This window comes from Drosophila suzukii, chromosome 2L (assembly GCF_043229965.1).
Source record: "Drosophila suzukii chromosome 2L, CBGP_Dsuzu_IsoJpt1.0, whole genome shotgun sequence".
In the NCBI taxonomy this organism is placed as follows: Eukaryota; Metazoa; Arthropoda; class Insecta; order Diptera; family Drosophilidae; genus Drosophila; species Drosophila suzukii.
In genome coordinates this window covers 12,481,501-12,502,293 of record NC_092080.1, presented here as the reverse complement: position 1 = coordinate 12,502,293, position 20,793 = coordinate 12,481,501, and the positions used below count along the sequence as shown (strand labels likewise).

Below are 20,793 nucleotides of genomic sequence, written 5' to 3'. Positions count from 1 at the left end.
GGTATAGCCCTCTCTTTCGGTCACCCTATAGCTGTCCTTTTTGCACACCGACCAAAGTTCAAGTGCAGCAAAACCTTTGGGTGTTGTATGTATTATGTGAATGGCATATTACATGGAGTTGCTAGAATTTTTGTTGGACAATTTCAAGTAAAAAACTTTAGGATTACCTCAAGGCTTCAAGCTCATTTGTATATAAATTAGAAAGAGAGATGGTTATCATGAGTTGGGTGTGCAGAAATGTGTACCTTAAACCAGTAATCTGCCTGGAACCCCTCTTTATAAGTCCCTAAGAAAGGTATTCAGACCACACGAATTATCTCATCCGTTGGGCCCCTGGAAAAAATCCTACTAATTGCAAATAAATTAACTCAGCTGGCTAATGGTGGGGCTAAATCTCTTCCTCTCCGCAGAGGGGAAAACCACGAAAATAAACAATTAAATTGGCCAAACGGAACGCGGTAGGACTGCTGACCAGCTGATGGCGGCATAAAAATCAATTCCAGCCAACCAAAGCGGCCAAATGAGTTGCGGAAACTATAACTTACCAAGGCCAACATAGAAGCACATCGTAAACTTAAGGGATACCAGCCCCCCTTTCCCGCAGACCCCCCCTGAAGTCCGCCCCTGCCCCTTTGAGCCGCACAATGAATACAAATTGCTCGGTAAATAAACAAACATCTCAATAAGGAGCAAATTACTGACGCCAGTCAGCGAAAATAACACAACAGTAGCAGCAACAGAAAAGAAAACACAGTAGAGCAAACAAACTTCGGCAACTGAGCAGCGGCGGAGGATAGATGGAAAATTCGGAGGGGGGCGGTGGGGGAAAAGCGCCAAAATAAACACAGCCGAAGGAAGGAAAAACCCGCTCACACACATGTGTATAAATATAATCGCTCATAGGGAAGGGAAGCTAAAATGGCTTGTATAGGATAGAATGTGCATTGCATGACAATAGCAACAATTTGGTTACTGAGCCGCTGGCTGCACTGCGAGAAAAGTTTTTACTTAACGGGGAAAATAATCTTATTAACAAAACTGCATAAGTCCATAAAGAAATTATAATAATATTCCTTTTATGTAGATTTAATTTCATAAGGCCTCAAGTTCTTTTAATTATTAGAACTGGAAAGCTTTTCCATGCATAAAGCAATATGGGAATTATACTAATATTCCATTTTGTAGATTTGGTATCATAAGCCCTCAAAGTCTTTCAAATTTTTGCACAGAAAAGGTTTTCTTTGCACCAAAAAAAAAGAATCATAGTAAAGCAACTATCTTTACATTAATTCTATACCTTTGAATATCGATTTGTCGTTGATAAGATGATTATTAAATAAATATTTTCCATAGTATTAAATTGAAGCTTTGAAACCATTGTTAACTTTATATACAAATCCGAATTCTAGATTCTGTAATATAGAAAGCAGATTTAAGTTTTTGGTCTTGAATCTATACTTAATTTTTAATACTGACTCTGGTATACTTTTAATACAACCGGTTATAAATCTTAATCCTCTGTTTTTTTTTTTGGTTGTGGAGAATTTGTAAAGCAAAGAACACTTTGAATATTCTCGATAGATCTTGTATTATCCGATCAGTCTGTCAGTTTTATAAAGATTTTTTTCAAGTGCACTTGAGTGAGATTGTGTGTGCTGCTAATGAATATAATGGCGTTACTCAAATGACGGCCAACCAGTTCCAGTTGTTGTTATCCTTGTTGATTCTGTTGCCTCTTCTCATTCAGTTGCTATTGGCATTGATGTGTGGGAAAATTGCTTAGCACCAACACAATTGCAAAACAGAATCGTCCTTACTGCCTACATGTGTGGGTGGGTAAAGCAAATAATGAGCGTAAATCATGGTTTATCAATAAATATGGACAAAGGCAAGGATATATAGGTTGTGCCTATCTTGGGATAGGTTTATTGAAATTCATGGACGAAGATATGCATAAAAATGATGATGGAGGACATGGATACCCAAAACAAATGGGAAATGTGTGATTGGATTACTTGGGAAAAGCGATTTGAAAATAAGGGGAATGTTGGAAAAAAATTCATTTAGCTCAGTGCTGAAAAATAAATTAAAAAAAGATATTTTAGAGAATTTAAAATATTTATTTACTGAATTTTTTCCGTAACTAATTAGGGTTTGTTTGTTTCTGTTTTTCCCCATCCCTTTCGAAAAATCCGATAAAACAGTGGCCGTCGAGGGCTCACAAAAATTTAAAAGCCACCCCTCCCCCAAAATTATGGATATGAAATGGAACGCCCCTTTTCTTTTATTCTCTGGCCCTAATCAAGTCCAGGCCGTATTCTTATCTTATTGTCTCAGCAATTTAATATTTATGCAGCCGTGGGGCTGGGGGAATACAAGGTGGACTGGGTGGAGTCACAGTCGTGGTCCAGTTTAACCTCCATTTGCACCGAGGCCCTGCGGAATCCCGATCCCAACCCCTGGTCCTGTTGCCCAGTCCCCTCCCCCTAATCATCATTTCGCCTTGTTTTCTTTTCATTTTCCATACAATTTTTTCCCTCCGCTGTCTTTTTTCAAGCCCCACCCAGTTTTTGATGTTGCCCCGGGGAGGTCTGAAGTAATTGTTGCGCTGCCTGCCACGCCCCCTAAGGCAGCCGCCGCCCCTCGGCCCCCAGACACATTAAAGTCAGGCCAAGCGAGAATCGCGAATATTTGCCCATCCCAGAGGGTCCAGAAGCAGATAGCTGAGGGCTGAGTCAGAAATCTGAGCTGGTCAACATATTTTTGCTGCAAAAATTGTTGGTTGCCTTTCAACGTTTAACCCTTTTGGAATTCAGTTTCGGCCCAGTTAGCCTGGATCTAGCTTTCGTTGTATCGTTTAGGGTTACAGTAGTAATTCGTCAGAAATCACGGGTTGATTTCATTATAAGTGGCTAGCAGGTTTTGAACCACTTTATTAATCAGTTATGTGAAGGAAGGAAGGAAGGAATTTCTAAAGAAAATTAAAAAGCTGTAAATTAGTAATCATTAAAGATGTGTTTTTAAAGTCAAAGATTTTTAGAAAGGTACCTTTAAATCCTTTAGTTTCTATAGATATCTTTCGTAGATTTGATTACATATTTCTAAGCTTCAAATCCAATCCCTTAACAAATATCGTTATGAAAAAGTTCAGAGCTGTGCTCCCACTGCTGATAAATCAGACAAATAGCTGCTGATACTTTTGCTGTAGCAGAGCTTCTACTGTAGTATTTTCCAATCCCAGGGAATGCATAGCCTGCAACGGGTTTTTATTAAATTCCGCAATCGAATTGCAGGCTTTGCCCCGCATCCCCGACCGCCGTATCCTGGCCAGATCCTTATGAACTTTTACAGAGCCATTATATGCAAATGATGTGAGTGGAGAAAGCAAATATTGCTACCTCGGGCACTGGCCACAGTGGGGAAAAGCGAAGGAGTCGAGCCAGGACCATGCACACGCACTGCCATTGTTTGTCATGGCTGGCTGGCTGGCAGGATGAGAATGCGGATGAGAATGGTCCATAGTCCTGGCTCATGTGCAGACATTTACATAGGCAAACAGCTTCGGCTGCCGGCTCCTTTCATCTACTGCCCTGCTATCCTGGTATCCTCGTATCCTGGTACCCTGGCATCCTTGGTGTCCTGGCACGAACTACTAATAAACCAAAGACGGCCAGCAACAACAACAATGGCGCTGGCAGCGGATATTAAGCCTGAACCGGCCCCGAGGTCCCAAAAAATAGAGGTACCCTACGGGCAACGGTTTTTGAGATAGAGAACCCATCGGAGCAGGAAGAAACAGGAAAATAGGAGGAAAAAGCGGCTCGGCCTTCGAAGAAAAAAAGGCCAACTCCCTAACGAGGGTAACTTTTTTCCAAAGATTAAAGATGTCCGGCAAATAGTGTAACGATACGGACACAGTGACCTGTCCCCAGCGTTGCTTCTCGCTTGCCCATCACCCAAAAGTTCAGGAGCTCCAAAACCGATGACAGCTTAAACAAGCACCGCCAGGGGGCGCTGCAGCAACAGTTGAGCCTGGGACAGTTTTGAGAGCGTCCCCAAAGGCGAAACGGAATCGAACATGATTTGTCGCCTATTAACATGCACTGTGGGCAAAATGGATTCAGTTTTAGTAAAAAAAATAGTATTTAATTCTAAATCACACTGTGCAGCATTTTAAGGACTTTAAAGTGCAAACCAATCTTTGATTTTAAAAGCTAAAAGTAATAATTGAAGCGAGTTAAAACCCATTTGGTGTTCCTTTAGCTTACCTTATTTGAATATTATAATTATATATATTCGATATACTTAAGTTTTAAATAATATTTAATAAATTATTTGCTATACATACAGGTGATACATTTATTTATACACTTTACTATCCTTTCTTAAAGACTAGTTTGAATTTATTTTAAGATTGATTATCCTGCAGTAACCAGTGTCACTCTTAAGAAAGTATAGCGTGTTGTCTGATTTGGCACCATAAGGCACCAAAAGTTTGGACTTGTTAGCAATTATGCACGCGTGCCATCCTATAAAATGGGGGATTGATATCTTGGTGGATCCACATACATTATAGTGTCATATGTGAAAAAGTTTACTTAACTTTTACTTTTTTTACTCATTCTTTTACCCATTTTGCTTTACTCACCCTCTTTTAGTTACATCTACTGAGAATATTTCTCGGTATTTTTGTGTCCTTTGCAAATTTAATCACTTAACCCCAATGAAGTATGAAAGGAAACTTTTGTCGCCCACAGGAAAAGTTGACAGAAGAAAAAGCAGTACAAAACGGAAGAGCGAAATTCACTTTTCTCGAAACGTGTGCACAGGAAAAAAAATTTATTTCTACTCAAAATACACGAAAAGAAAATAAGAGGATAGTTATTTTAATTTTTTATTACTTTTCAGTTAGTTCTTGAAAATAAACTTAGAATGAGAAGTGTTTATAAATATGTTTAACTGATTTGTGTTTAATACAAAATAAACTCCTTAGAAAAGAATTTATTTTTAGATGGTGAAATACAAATTTTAAATACATCTTTTTCGCAAAGTGTGGGTGATGGGGAAATTGATTTTTGACTTGGCAAAGGTCGCAGCCTGAGCATATTAATTCCTCTCAAACCCGAACTTCAACTCTGGCAAGAACCAAAGGATACAAGAGCAGCGATTGTGTGTCCTGTTGCCATTCTGCATGTGCGATGTGTGTGTGTGGGTGTATCTGTGTTGGCGTATATTAAGTGTGCTGGTGACTGTGCCAAGGCGCCCAAATGACAAAGTTACTGAAATTACCCAAAAGCAAAAGTTTTCGTAAAACTGCTGCTGCCTCTATTGATGCTTCAGCTGTTCGGATGCTTCAACTGATGGTTACAGTAGGGCTTCGCAATGATAGAATTTGTGTAAATCAAACTATATAAATTTATTTCTATCCAAATCTATTACACTTGTATTTTTAAAACCTATTTTATTGGAGCTAAACGGGAGAGTAACAATAAAATTCATAAGCATTTTCAACATTTTTTAACTAAATAGAATAAGTAGTATAAGAAATTGAAAAGAACTATGTAATTTTTTTAAAGTGTGGACGCAGATATAAATTAAGGAAGGATTAGTACTTCAAATCTAAACCAAGCCTATACAGTTTTTTTTCTAAAAACTATTTTTCATGTACATACCTTTAAATTTTAAATTATCCATCTGGAGATATGATGGTAGTTCCTTTTTTGGCTATGCTACTGCTTTCGCGTCACAGTCTCATTTGCAGTTCGACTCTTAAGCAGAATTAATGAGAGCTTGTAACCTAAATTCGCTGGAAAACCAAATAATATGAAAGTTTTTCTGTTTGCTTTCCGTACTCCTGTGTTTATTTTACCTTTTCTCGTGTGCATTTTTCTTTGTTTTGGATGCTGGCCAGCAAGTGCGCCAAAGGAGTTCATTTCGCATAGAGGACATGGAGCTTGTGCAGAGGATTTTTACCAAAAACTTCACCCATGCAGTCTCATTAATGTGCTTTGGTCCCTCCAGCCCTTTCTCCTCTGCCTTTCTCTTCCGAACTGACTGTCATTTGTTGCAACTTCTCCTGCAAATTGTGGCAAAGTACTTTCTGCAAGTGGCTGCTTAAGGTACTCCGTGTTCTCTCATTTGTGGCTGGTTGTGTGTGAATTTCCATGGTTACAAGGACACATATATATATATGTAAGACACAGACAAGAGTTTGAATATCCTGACACCTGTAAAACTTTAGGTTTATTGGCAATCTCCATGCCTGCTTTGTTTTTCCCTAAATTTAAGCCTCTTTTCATTTGTTATCCTTTTGGACTATTCATAACATATTTAGAATCAACTAATCACTGTTAGTATCAAAATATATTGCCTTAAGCTTTATAATTTCTTGTAGTCAGATATATTGTTATTGAATTTAACAGTAGACTGTTCAGTAATTAAGTATTTTAGTTGATTAAATTTAGAGAAGTTAAATAGATTTTTCAAGATGGTAGATATTTTCAGCATTTAATTATATTTTTAAATTGATTATGATTTTCAATATTTCTTTTCCCAGCGTTTTGGCTTTTTCATTTTAATACAAATGAAATTTTGTAATTGCCCTTTAACCTTTTGAAATTTAGTTTGCCACTCTAATCCTATTTCCTGCCAAGTAATTCAATCGGTTCGAATAGCTTATCCATAAGTTAATTGAAAATCATGAAAAACTTGTTGTCAAAGTGTCTCTCTTCATATCTTGACCCGCAAAATGCTTCTGTCTTCGACTGGACATGACATTGCTCTCAACTCAGCTCCACTCAAGTGAACTCATCTGAACCGACAACAATTGCAAGTCATATCGATGGTTATAGATATAGATATAGATTAGTATATAGATACGGATATGTAGTCAAGCAGATTGATATGGGCCTGTGTGCGTCTTGCCTTTTCTTTGCCAGTGTGTACAATAATATCCTCTCACATTTTATTACACTTGTAATGTGCAACGTTTGCTGGCAAAGGCAGAGGGAAACTGTGGGCTCGGAAAAGCCAAGGGAGCAGTCATCCTCGGGCGGTGTAATAATGTGGGACACGCCGAAAAGAGTGGGTGGGCGTCAGTGCGTATATATATCCCATATTCCGCCACTATATCTTCGCCCCCAGCCCCGCCCACTATGTGTGTGAGCTTGTTTCATTGTCAATATTGACAATAAACAAGTTTGCCATAAAATGTAACAAGGCAACGGCACAGTGAGCTTCAGAAGTTGTCCGCCCCGCCCAACAAAATCTATATGAATCGAAGACCCTCAATCATGTGGCCAAAGCAAAACATCATTTCCTGTCAACGCATTGACTTATTAATATGTGGGTATATCATTATATACAGCACATAACCGCACGGATGCGTAGCACTTTAACAAATTAAACGAAAAAGTGTTGCCGCTAAAGTGGTAAAATGTTTTTTATAAATTATATTAAGAATACATTATGCATTGAAGGGTTTGGGCTGGAGACCATCGCTCATTTTGCTGGTCAGTTGACACGGGCTCTAGTGAAAATAAACTTTGGTAATTAATTAAAAATTTCCAGGTACATAAATCAATCAGGCGACCACCGCCAATTAAAGTTTTTAAGCACCTGGACAAATAAAGCAAAATGTAAATTTAAAAGGTTTACATTTTTTCGATTTGCATGTGGGATTTTCTCATCACAAAGGCATTAACATTTAATGGGGAATGCAGCTTGAATGCTGTGCAATTTTTTGACAGCTCATTTAAATATTCTCAAATGGAAAAAGATTTTAATATATACCATTTTAAAGTAAGCAATGCCAAGAACTTGCTCATATGTTATGTTATATATAGGTAGTACTTCAACTATAATAATAATAAGTATAGTATATAGACTAATCTTTATAGTATTCCTGTATAATCATATACCTCTTTTTTAACACCTATTTACCCCGCTTTAATTCGATTTTTCTCTTAATTTAATTGCAGATTTCAGCGTGACTGGCCTGAGACTGACCGAGGTCCGCATACCGATGTACGTGATTAAGGGTTCCGTGGCGCAGTTGGAGTGTCTGTACGATCTGGACGGCGAGGCCCTCTACTCGGTGAAATGGTATAAGGATGGCAACGAGTTCTACCGCTATGTGCCGCGGGATATGCCGCCTGCCCAGACCTTCCTGCTGCCTGGTGTTAACGTCGATGTGAGTATACCTATATACATTTATCCACTTATAACTAAGGCAAAAGAACAAAGCTCGGTTCGTGTTGGTGTCGCACTGAAACTAAACATTAAAACAACGTTGCATACTTTTGTGGTGCCAGCCGAAACAACAATGCCATGTGCAGGCTTTTCTCTTTTCTTTCTACATGGAAAGAAACATGTATTTTTTAAAATATTTTTAGACTCATTATTAATAGGATTATAGTTTCAATAATAATTCATTTTATTATTTATTTTTACAATTTAACATAGTTAGTTTTTTAGTAATCCAAAAATGTTTATATTTTAAACAACTAGTCTTGAATGTTTTCTGTGTACAAACTCTTCTTTTATGATCTGCACGTTTTTGTGGCAGTAAGCCGAATTGTTTTGTACTGGAGAGTAGGTGCCTTGATGAGAGGTTAGGAAAGCAGTGGCAAGGATAGGTGAGTCCTCGTCTTCATAGACAATGCCTTATCCCCTGAACGAAGACTGCGAGACAAAAGAAGTTTTAGACTATGTCTTGGGAACTCGTAGGCGGATAGCACAGCAAGAAAACTTAAGATACTGAAAAGTAAATTAAAAAAAGCTGATGTTATATACTAAATGAAAACTTAATCAAAGCACTACAGTATTATTAACAAAAAAAGTCTTCTGCTAAAGGAAAAGTACTTCGTTTGCTGATAACCGAAACCAGAATGACAACAATGTTTCAAAAACTGCCTTAAGCTCAGTTATTTAAGATTATGCCATGGAACACTAGATAATAGTTTAAAAACTTTTCAATGCCAGAACTTCACCTTCAGTTATCTGCGTGCTTCTCAGTACTTTTTGGCTGCCAAAATTCCATACTAAAAACACAACACGAGTATATACACTTCCAAAAGGCCAATAAAGTTTTCAGTTTATTACGCCTTCCATTTTCTTTGTCTTTGGCATTACCAATCTTATTTTGTGGAACGCTTCAAGCCAAGTTAAGAGTTTTAAGAGCAGATACAGATAGCATGTCAAACATATGCCAAGAAAGATAAAACATTCGCAGATCGAACTGTTTAATCGACCGCAAAAATAGAATGAGTGTAGGTGTAGGGCGCATCCTCTGCCGTTGCTCCATTATTTTAGCCACTAAAACTTTGGCACGTAACAATGCACTAGACGTTAACCCACCGAAGCCCCCCCAAAACCGCTGGAAAAGCGGAAAAGGGAATGCTGTGGGTGCAGTGGAAAAGCGGAGTGGAGGGGTGGAAAAGCGAGTTTCAGATAAGCACGTGAGCAGACAATCGCAGTCAGTTGATGGTTACATTCGACATGCCACGCTCGCGCTTCCTTCTCCCCACAATTCCAAATTTTCCCCCCGTTTTTCCTCTAATCTGCTACCGAAAAAGTGAAATCTGCTTTCCCCTGCCATGCATCTCGCTCTAACTCAGTACGCCTCAGTCGCTCGTTAAGTGCAATAAATATTTCAAGTTGCGCTTTTGCGTTTGCAGGCGGTAGTGGGCGTGGTCGACGGAGTGTCCATAAAGCGCGTTGCCCCCGCCGCATAAAATTCCACACTATGCGATCCACGCTCCACATTACCACTAAACGATTTCCGTTCGGGAGTACGGTGGATTGGAAAAATATAATGGTATAATCAAATTAAAAGTTTGTTATTTTGATATGAGTGAATTTAATGATTTAGGGGATTGGGAAAATGGCAAACCTACACGGAAAACGGAAAAAATTGGGAACATTTTTTATTTTTTTAAGAACAAATTTAAGTACCATTTGATAGTGAATATTTAATTGATTCATTTTACAAAACTTAAAATATCCTTAGATTAAACAAAAAATTTTTTTTTATTTATTTAAAATAGTTACAAATTAAGATTTACCTACTTTTTATGAAGTCTATTCAAATGATGTTCTTCTACTTAATTAAAAAATTTACATTTATCATTTACGTTTTTGCAACTCTCAAACACATTAATTTTAAGCACTCAATTTGCTTATACACCCCACTGTGCGATGTTCCTTTTGCTGCTTGGCGGTAAAGTTTTTGATGTTGGGTATGAGGAGTAGCACTATGGGAGTTACAGAAGATGCCAGTTAGCGATAACCAATTGATGCGAGTGGTGTGTGTGCTGGCTCCATTTGCTGGATATTGTTTTAGCATAATCGATTTGAGTGACTGCGGCGGGAAGATATATCTATGTACATATGTATATGTGTGTGCCAGGGGGTTCCCTCGCTTGTTGTTTTGGCTTGTTTTATTGCAGTTGGCCAATAGTTGGCTGTTACTCCAACGGCCAACTTAGGATCTAGACATGCGGTTTACCTGGGCTCAGCTCTATCGCATGTCCGTGTGCTTGTGCGGTAAACTATAAATTAGGTTAAGGCAACAACAACAAGGTGGGGGGTTGAGCCGGCTAAGAATGCGCAATAAAAGATAACAAAGTGCACTTTTCTGCTTGGCCAGATAACAAAGAGTGTGGGAGGGTTGAACAACAGGCAGCTGATCTCCGTAACCCCGCCCGCATTTAGACCCGGATTTAATGGCTTAAAGTTCAAGTGAAATATTTGCCTAACCCTTTTTCGGTCAGACATTCCGTGCTGACCCTTCAAGGCGGGGTATTTTTTAAGGAACCAAAGGCGTTGGACATCTCGGACATTTAAAAGGCATTTAAGGGAAATAAAAAAAAAACAAGAAGGGCCAGAAAAAAGAAGGGCAGCTTGAAAAACAAGCGAAGCTGCGGCAGTTTTCAAAAGCAATTACGTTACATTAACGTCCAAAGTGGCTGCAGGAGCCAACCCGAACCCCCTCACCGACGCCCCTGGCTGATGGTATTGAAACTGCCAATGACAACGCCAAGAGTTACTGTGAAAAGGGGGCTTGTGCGGGGCAATTGCAACTTTTTGCCCACTTTTCGTTACATTAATTTTAACCAGCCATCTCCTGCGTCGCCATCATTCAACAATTTCACTCGATTCAACAAAGTCTTCCCTTTCGTACCCTTAAATAACAGTTCTTTGCTTAATAAGGTATTTTATTTTGATATATTTTGAAGATATATATATATAAATACGTATATGATTTTCAAGTTCTAACTTTATATAAATGGTTACTAAAAAAGGTGTGGTTATGGAACTAATATTTTAAGAAATTGGGTGAGTAAGAGTCTTATAATATTATAATAATATGTTAATGTATTTTATTAAAATATAATTTTGAGGCTATAATTATTTTTCTAGCCTGCCTTATCGCGTAGAGCATTTAATATTTAGCTTCCTGCTAATTATTTACCATCTGATATACCCTGTTTTGACCGTTATTTTCCGCTCTCGTTTTTAATTGCAGTTGCACAACTCGAGCGACGCCATTGTTACGCTGCGCAACGTCAATCTGCAGTCGGCGGGCCGCTTCCGGTGCGAGGTTTCTGGCGAGGCGCCCTCCTTCCAAACGGTCACCGAGCACGGCGACATGATTGTTGTGTGTAAGTAGCATATATATATCCCTCAGGCCCCACTATTCACCCCTATTGCCAACCCAAGCCCCGACCGACTATATGCACATAGCCAGCTGAGAGTCGGGCGAAAACTTATAACTCTAATTAGAAATTGCGGCCATTTGGCGCTGACTGCTGGTGGCCCCAGATGCTGCGGCTGAAAGTGGTGAAGGGGGTTCTGGTGGTGTCGTTGGGAAACTGACGCTGACTTTGACTTTTACTCCTGAAAGTTGTCACAGAAAGGCGAGAGTCGAGATTAACCCTATAAAATCCCTTTTCAATTGGTGCTTTCCGGAATTTTTGATTTGTTCTAGGAGTGTTTTAAAAATGTGTTCATAACTTACTGAACATTTATGCAATATGGCACAGAATTTGTTTTTTAATATTGCTTAAAGTCTTGGTATCTAAATAAATAAAATAAATTTCCATTTTCTATATTTCTTTTTTATGTTAACTAGTGAAATAATAAATCTTGTTCATTATTATAATTTTGTTACCTCAGAAAACCCCAATAATCTCTCTAGGGTTAAACCTTTTAATGGAAAGTAATTAAAAAGCCTTGAGCAATAAAAAGAAAAGGTATTTCGGCTAGTGTTGATTGAATTGCTGAAAAGAAAACTTTAATTTTAAAATTATACTGGGAGAATTTAATGACTGGAAGTCGTTGTTGAAAACATTACGCCTTACTTAACACTTAAGCCATAAAATCCAGGAGAAAAGTTTCCCTTTAAGCAAAGAAACTAATCAGGTAAACACACTAACCCCATTAAACGCCACCCATCTGAGTCTCCTTGGCCTTGGCCCCGTTCATTTACTTTCGCCGTAAGTTCAACTGATTACAGCATCCGCGCCCAATCAGCTTTATTCAATCGGAATTGTGTTTACTTAGTCAAAAAGCATTTTCAGTGCATTTGACAGGCTTCATTTGATTTCATGCTCCTAATGCCAAATAAGCTTACTGAACTTCATCCGGACGCCCACTTTCACCCCGGGCAAAACTTGCCAGGGCTTAACAGTTTAACTCAATTTCGGAGGTTGTCTGTCCTCGGGAACATTGGCTGTTGTCTTGGCCAAAATTCCTGCAGGGCAATGCCAAAAATTTTCTCAAGACACCGCCGCAAAACTTGAAATGCAAACAAAACAACAACTAAGGCTGAATGGCAGTTGGAGGTGTGAGTTATTATCCAGCCCCCTATTTTTTGCACAGGAAATAATTGGAATTGAATGGTTTTATTATCATACCACTTTGAAAACTACCTTAAAAAATGCACTACTTTAAAATCATAAATCAAAAAATCTGTCTTATTTAATAATATTATTTCTAAAGAGATCAGCCACAGCTGCTAGGGATATATTAATAACTTGGTACAAGGTGAAAAAAACAAAAAGAAATTTAAATTTAAATTTATATGTATATGTTTTCTGTGAATCTTAACCTGCCGAACCAACTTACTATAACAGAATTAAGTGTATAACAAAATAAAGCTTAAATTACATGCAATTATAAGATATACCCACCATTTTGTTAGAATTTTTTTTCTAGAATACATTTTAGTTGGATACAGCATTCTTTTTCAGTGTTCTACAGTTGAATCTACACACTTCCTGTATCCCCACTCACCACTACACGTACAGTGGGCGGCCCTTTGAACTGGCGTTGACATTTCGTTTGTTCAATTATAAAACTTTTGCGTGGGCGTGCCAACACGCCCTCTCCGGCTCCCCCAGCCCCCCCTTTTTTGCAATGGCTGTCTCCCTTTTATTGTTTAACGTGGACTGTGTCTTTGTTCTAACCGGGGGCTTTTGTTGTGCTTTTGTTTTCTGGCTTCGGCTTTCGGTGGTTGTGTAGCTGCTCATACTGCGGTCCCATCCCGGCTGGTTCTGTTTGGCTTTCAATCAAAGTTTTTAAAAGCTTCGGCAGCAGAACGAGCCGGGCATATGCCACGGCTCACAGCTCACAACTCACCGCCCACCATGCGCCCATTCAGGAATTCACCCACAGATGCCCTTTTCGGGGCCCCCTTTTTGCAAACAACAACAAGTCGAAACCATTTCCGTTTCCGTTTGCAGACCCCGGAGATCCAGAGCGATTTCTAGGGATCTCTCGTTACAGCCATTTTAACTGGTCGGCCAGACTTAGATTTGTTTTGGGTGCTTTGATGTGTCGAAATCTACTAAAAAAGTTAGACATGAAATTAATTATTTTAATATGTTTATTTATAAAGTTTATTATGAACAGACATTTTAGTATGACATTTTTATAAATTGCGAATAGATTTATTTAAGTGAATAGACTTATTGTTTCCTAAAATCTAAATTCAATTTGTTTTCTTGAAACTTTAGCTAAAATAATTAGGAAAAATCAGTGCAATCAGTTCTTCTGCATTTCCTGAATTTACTTTACAGACTTTTCAGAGTGTTACCATTTCCGCTAGACAGTTTATATTACGTTTCTCCATTTTTATCGGATTTTTTCCTTATTTTTGCCATTTTTGCAATTTTATCCAAAGTCCGTCAGTGCATCTGCGGCTGGAACTTTTATTGAATTTCCGGCTACGCTCCGCTGAGTTTATTGTCCCTGTGGAGGGGTCACTGTTCCCTCGTTGTTTCTGTGGTGGCTAAGGTTTATTGCAAAATTCAGTTACAACAGTCCGCCAAATGTCTGTGGCCGTAAATGAAATTTCCTCGTTGGTCCGATTTCGTTTGCAGTCTTAAAACTGATATTTTTTACGTATTTCCATTTGATTTTTAGGTCTTCCCCACGAAGAGCCAAAAATCACTGGTGGACGACCGCGATACCAGATAGGAGACTATGTGCGGGTCAATTGCACTGCTGGAAGCTCGAAACCGGCCATAAAACTATCCTGGCAAGTAAATGGAGAGCCTGTTGAGCAACAGAAGCTACGCAAATATGATAACATTGTTTCGGGACGAGAGGGTCTTGAGAAATCGGTGCTGGGCCTATATTTCCGAGTGGAACAGCATCACTTCCGCAATGGCGATATGAAGCTTAAGGTGAGTGTTGCAATTTATATATTTAGCTATCGAACTTTCTTTTGGCTCAAAACAATCTCAAAAACAGTTTAGTATATGGATTGGGTAGGTGTGGGAATAGCATAATTTACAAAATATGTATTTATAGTTTTCTATTGTTACTTAGAAAATATGTGTCCACTTATTTTTCTAAATTCAGTTTCTTTTATTTAAATTTTTCTGTATCTTTTTAAAAGTTTCTAAGTGGTTTTTTAAGGATGTTCCTATAAATGGGTTTACATTTTAAAACGTATTCTCCTTGATTATTTTAAGAACTTGTCCCTTAAAAATTGTCCTATCTTATTTTTAATATTATTTTTAAATATATTCTTTCTTAATTTCTGTTCAATTTCCGCTTAGCCTTTTTTTTTTTTTTTAAATATACCTATATAAAATACACCCCTTAAAACTTATAATTTTTGCTATGTTCAAGACCATGTTAATCTAAAAATGGTTTTTAAATATATACCTTCTTATTTACAGTTATTATTTAAGATATCTTTAAACATGCTTTTTGGTTTGTTCGTGACCTTTTCTTACAACAGAAGTCCTTTGTTATTTGATATTACACATTTGAATACATTCTGTCATTAAAGGGGATTAAATTTAAATATTGAAATTGTTTTCGAGCCGCGAAAGTTCGATGGTGTTCCGTACGCACAGCTAGCTAACCAGAATTTGTTGCATCTTGCAGTGCATAGCCGAATTGTCGACCTTGTACTGGCGGAGCAACGAGGAGTCCGTGGAGGGCGACCGGCCGCAGAAGGCGCCCGTGCTCGAGTCCCGGGAAACGGTCTTTGCCAGCAACTCGCGCGCCGATCCCGTCCAAGGTATGTCTTACCGGGAACTGTTTGTGACCAAAATCTTATCGCTCTTGTTCGTCCATCCAAACGCAGCCAGTTCCACGGCTCCGTCGCCCACGACAGCCGCGCCGCCCCTCGCCCTGCTACTTCCGGTGGCGTTGGCGGTGGTGTTGGCAGCCCTGGCGCAGGGGATCGCCAACGAAATAGATATAGATAAGATATCGATGGATGGGACAGCCCCCGGAGGGAAAGCTATAGCGAAAGGAGCTCGACAGGCGAGTGAGTTGCTGGCTGACCGCGAGGAGGAAATTCGCAGGACGAGAGCCGGAAAATCCGCGACGCAGCTGGAAAACATGGCTTTGACTGCACGGTAGCTGCATTAAGTCACAAGGCGGCCATTTCCCTCCACAGCAAACACACACTTTTCACCGATTTTTCCGTCTTCGCTTTGCATAGAAAAACAAACAAAGAAACTCAATGAAAATCAAAAACAGGAAATGAACAAAAAAAGAACAAAGAAATTTAAGCAAACGAAAGAAATGCTGCTAATTTATTTATGCCGTTAAAGAAAGCTTTCATGAATTTAATTTTAAAACACAAAAACCAAAACTATCTAGAGCATAAATTACAAATACTTGTGTGAGATCGAGGAAAATTGTATGTGAAAAAGCGTGCAAAATGTTTTAACACTCTACGGAAATGTTAGGACCCGTGACGAATGAAGAAAAAACCATTGTAAATAGTTAATGTTTAATATATATATTTATGTAACTGTATTGTATGTTATTAATTGTTAAGCTCACTCACATACAAAACAGAATTTAAATATCACACGTATGGAATAGAGGGAAAATGAATGGAAAGTCCTTCTACAAAAGTTGGTCAAGGCAAAATACGAGTTTAACGAAATAAGAAAAAGAAGAATAATTATAAATATATAGGAGAAAGTATTGGTAAGAATTTCTTGGCTAAGTGAAAACTATGAAGAATTTTAGGCAAACATACAGGCTGGATAAATTGTGAGCGCTACAGTACATAGCGAAAGTAATGGCCTAAATAACTCAACACTACATGATTTATGTATGTCTAAATAAAACCCAGGCAATGCTGGCTTAATAAAATAAAAAAAAATGTTTTAAATAAATACATAATTTCCAATTGACATCTTTTTAAAATTGGCTCACAAAATAGTAAACTTTCGTTAAGTACTGTAGAACCGCAACGAAAATTCATCCAAAACAACTAAAAATATGTCTTCTTTGAATAGATGATTTTTCTATAAAATTTCGTTGTTCGTCAAGCATGGATTAAATAATGTGAAATTGTAATTAGTTAAACAAGAATAATGCTACAGATAAGAAATCACATAAGAAGCAAACCAAAAAAGCACTTAATTTTAAATTTACAAAACAAAAAATAAATGTAAAGAGAGAAAGCTAATCAAAGTTAGGAATTAAAACTTGGTGACTGTTGGAAACGTCTTAAAACTAACAAAAACATATCGTACATTTATATGAATTGCCAAAGTCTTAATGGGTATTAACTAAAAGCGAGTGCGTGCTTCTGAGTGTGTTTGATCCTTCCTGAAAAAAAAAACTATTATCATTCCGGGTTCGACTTAGCCATCATCCACAGGAAATGTAAACCGTTTAGTTAGCCAAATATTAGAAAACAATAGCAAAAGTCAAAAGAACAAGCAAATTTAAACAATAGCAAAATGATTGTGATGAAGCCTTAATAACAAAGTAGAACTCAATTCAGACGTGAAATGAAGTGAAATGAAACGAAATCAAATGAATTGAAATGGATTTTATTGTGTAAATAGAAAGGCGCTTTGTCCATGGATTCCATACTGTTTTCCCCATTGATGTCCATAAATTCTGTGTGTAAATATGATTATGAGCTAACTAAATCAGAGTTAAGACGTCAGCGGCAGAAAAACAAAAATCACAGAAACGAAACAAAATAAAAAGCCAGAGCCAATTTTAATAATAAGCGAAAAACAATGAAAAAATATTAATTATACATTTAAATATTGATGAGCGGACATTCAAATGCTAATTGAGTACAATTGTGGGTGCCTGAGTGGGTGATTGCGTGTGTGAATGGAAATTAAAATAGGAATAGTTTATATTTAAATACACACACATACAAATACATATATAAATCTGCATTGTTGTCAACTGTAACTGTTTTTTAAGTCTTATTTAATATCGATGCCATTAACTGCAATTAACGGGAAAATTACTAAAAACAAAAACTTAAAAACAATGCAAAAGTACTAAAAAGAATCTATAAATTGCATTAACGTTAATTCGAAAAACAAAACATAAATGTGTGGTAATTGTAAGTGTAAATTATTTGTGTATTTAAATAACAACTTTTAGATGTATAAAAAGTGCAAGAAAATAAAAAGCAAAATGCATTCGAATCTATATGATAAACTCTATGTGAAACCGTAAACAATTCAAACCTAACAAGCTGCCACGTAAGCAAATAGGAATTATTTACAACTCAACTCAAATCAAATGCCATAAAGTAACTTCAACTGAATTTAAATGCCAGACGTAGGGGAGAAGTCTCTGTAAATATCTTTAAGCCTCATTCAATGTGCGAACCTTACTCGCAGGCAGTTTAAAACGAAACGAAGAATTGTGAAGTAAAACGAGTGGAAATTCATTAATAAAACATATTTGTTTCAAAATCAAACGACGGACCTTATATTCAATTTTCTTTAAGGCAGTATTGTTAAGCTTACTCAAGGACGGTCTGTACCTCGGTGAGTTCACATATATTTTATACTTTTTCCCCCTTGGAATTTGGCTTTTATTTATGTTTTTTCCACATTAAGCCAGCTTCAATTATTTGGCAAAGCTAGGGCAAGTTAACCTGTCCAGTTGCAGGAAGATACTTTCTCGGTATTCCTTTATTTATATTTGTTAGATGCAACACAAAGAAAATTGGGTAATTTTAAGAAAATATTTCAAATACGTGAAAATGTTCTCGCCGAACGTGACAACAGCCGTCGACGACAAATAAAAAAGTAATCGAGACCGAAGGGGGAACAGGGCGCCAAACATTTAGCAGTAAAAAAGAGCAGTTACCCGAAAAATAGAAATGCTAAAAAAAATGGACAAGTACAGCAATGTGGAGTAGAGATATGTGTACAAGGTTCATAAAAAAAGGTGTGGAAATGCAGTGAGCAGGGGGAATTCTGTTGAAAATTGAACTAAAAACTGAACGGAGTCTTAAACCCAAAAATATAGATGGGGCAAGCAAAGAAAGAAAATTGATAATAGTTTACAAAACTAAATAAAATGATAGAATAAATAAAAATACGAATATGGGGGTGCCATACAAAAAACACTTTAAACGTAATTTTAGGTGCCTAAAAGTATGCTTCAATATATTTTAAGCTCAGAAGAAGAATTGTTTTATTCATTTTTTATTTAGTGCATACTTATAGACACCTAAAATGACACTTAAAAGTGGTTTCCCCAATAATTTTATAAAAGTAAATCAGCTTTAACAGATGTTCCCTATTCCTAGAATTTTTCCCTAAAATCCAACCCATATACAAAAGCTCACCACCAACAAAGCCGGAAAATAAATAGAAAATATCTGCGGACTTATCCGTAAGTCGCACCTTAGCTTTGTCCTCGCCGGACTTCACTAATAAGCTGCCAACGAAATAAGAACATTTGATAAATACCGAGGACAAAGCCAAACAAATTATAAGTGTCGGGGATACAGGATAACAGGAGATGAGTCCGCAGATTTATTAGCCTGCCGACAAATGGCCGCAAATGGGCAGACGGAAAGAAGTGCCCACCTGCTATCTTCACCATCAAATGTCACATAAATCAGATTTGTCATCTAATGAAAGCAACATCCAGATTTCCGGGTAACACTAATACAGGAAGTCCACACGCAGTCCACTGGCTAATTCCCTATTTTGGTTGCCATAATTCCAGCTCCACTTAAGCTGTAGTTCTGGGTGTCATCGCTTGCTATCTAGAAGATACTTTCGGCATATTAAGCCCAATTGTCTGGGGCTTAAAAGTTTCATGTTTGATTTCGCACAGATAAGAAGGCATCAATTTGCGGTACAGGTAAACTTTTTGATTGCCCCCTCACCTGGCACACACACACAATGATAACTTAAGCTGCTCATTCAAATAGGGGGGCGGAGAGTTACTGAAGTGGGCGTGGTAAAGCTGTTAAAAACTGATGCCGATATGCCCGAAAGTTTAATTGGGCTCGTTCAATTGGAAGGAATATGCCATTTCAGGTGTGGGCTTGAAAGACATTTTGTTGGGAGTGGATTTTTGCTGGAAGGATTTTGGTAACGGAGAGGGAAACTTATTCAGCTCATGGCTGTTTTGGGAAAATAGTTGCTGAATTTAAGTACTCCCAGAAATTAAAATCAACACCTAAATAAATACACGTCCTGAATTTTAATAATTTGAAGTCCATGGGGACTTTTTCTATAAATCTGAAAAAGTATTTACACCTTATGAGAGATTTTTTCTAAATTAAAAAAAAAATCGACTCTGACCTAAAATTTCTAAAGTTAAGGGGAAATACTTTTCAAGGGTTTTGTTCGACCGAATCAATCGAAAGTTATCGAATGTTAGGTATATACTGACCCACTTTCTTATCTTGCAGTGAGGTATTTCTGTATGAGTTCTTAAAATTAGTTTTCAATTTACCGATTTTAAATTTGTATTATTTTCTAAACAGTGTTAATTCTCGAATCCTTTAAAAAACCACTTCAATCGCAGTTCAATTCACTAAGTCATCTTCAATCAGTTCCCTAGCTGTTCGCTTGGTTTATCCATTACCCGATCAGGTTGAATTATCGCAGGCAGACAGACTGGATGATTGCACCTTGAATCGATTTCCATGCAACTCGATGAAAATAACAGAGAAATAGGGGCGACACCACTATTCACACAAAATGTCATGTCGCCGGCTGCCATTATTTGTTGCCATTCGTTGTTGTCGTCTTGTAGTGTTGTTAGCATTTGCAGCATTTGAAATGATTTGCAATAAAAGTGTCTGCCACTGTCCATTGGCCACGCCCCATTGGCAGATTACGTGCCACTTCAGTTGCCGTCCATTGGTCTCCTTGTCCTTGGTTTTGTTGTACTTGGCATTGTGGTTGTTGGTGTGGCTTATCCTGGCTTTCTAGGATGAGTTGGCATCGTCATTGTCCTTGCCACTGTCACGTAATTGCCTTTTGTTTACCCTGGTTTCTTCCACCACACCTCACACCTTGG

At 37.7% G+C, this 20,793-nt stretch overlaps 1 protein-coding gene across 2 annotated transcripts in view; it reads left to right on the top strand.

Moving 5' to 3' along the window:
• beat-IIIc (beaten path IIIc) overlaps nt 1–18,220 on the top strand; it is an 81,545-nt gene extending 63,325 nt beyond the window's left edge. The window contains exons 3-7 of one of the 2 annotated variants that reach the window (XM_017090430.4): nt 7,980–8,191; nt 11,528–11,663; nt 14,428–14,690; nt 15,403–15,538; nt 15,605–18,220. In XM_017090430.4, coding sequence (XP_016945919.3) covers nt 7,980–8,191; nt 11,528–11,663; nt 14,428–14,690; nt 15,403–15,538; nt 15,605–15,885 — 1,028 coding nt within the window. In that variant the 3' untranslated portion in view covers nt 15,886–18,220. Of the gene's footprint in view, nt 1–7,979; nt 8,192–11,527; nt 11,664–14,427; nt 14,691–15,402 lie in introns of both variants that reach the window. The other variant, XM_017090429.4, reaches the window with a different exon arrangement.
• Nucleotides 18,221–20,793: the final 2,573 nt, after the last annotated feature.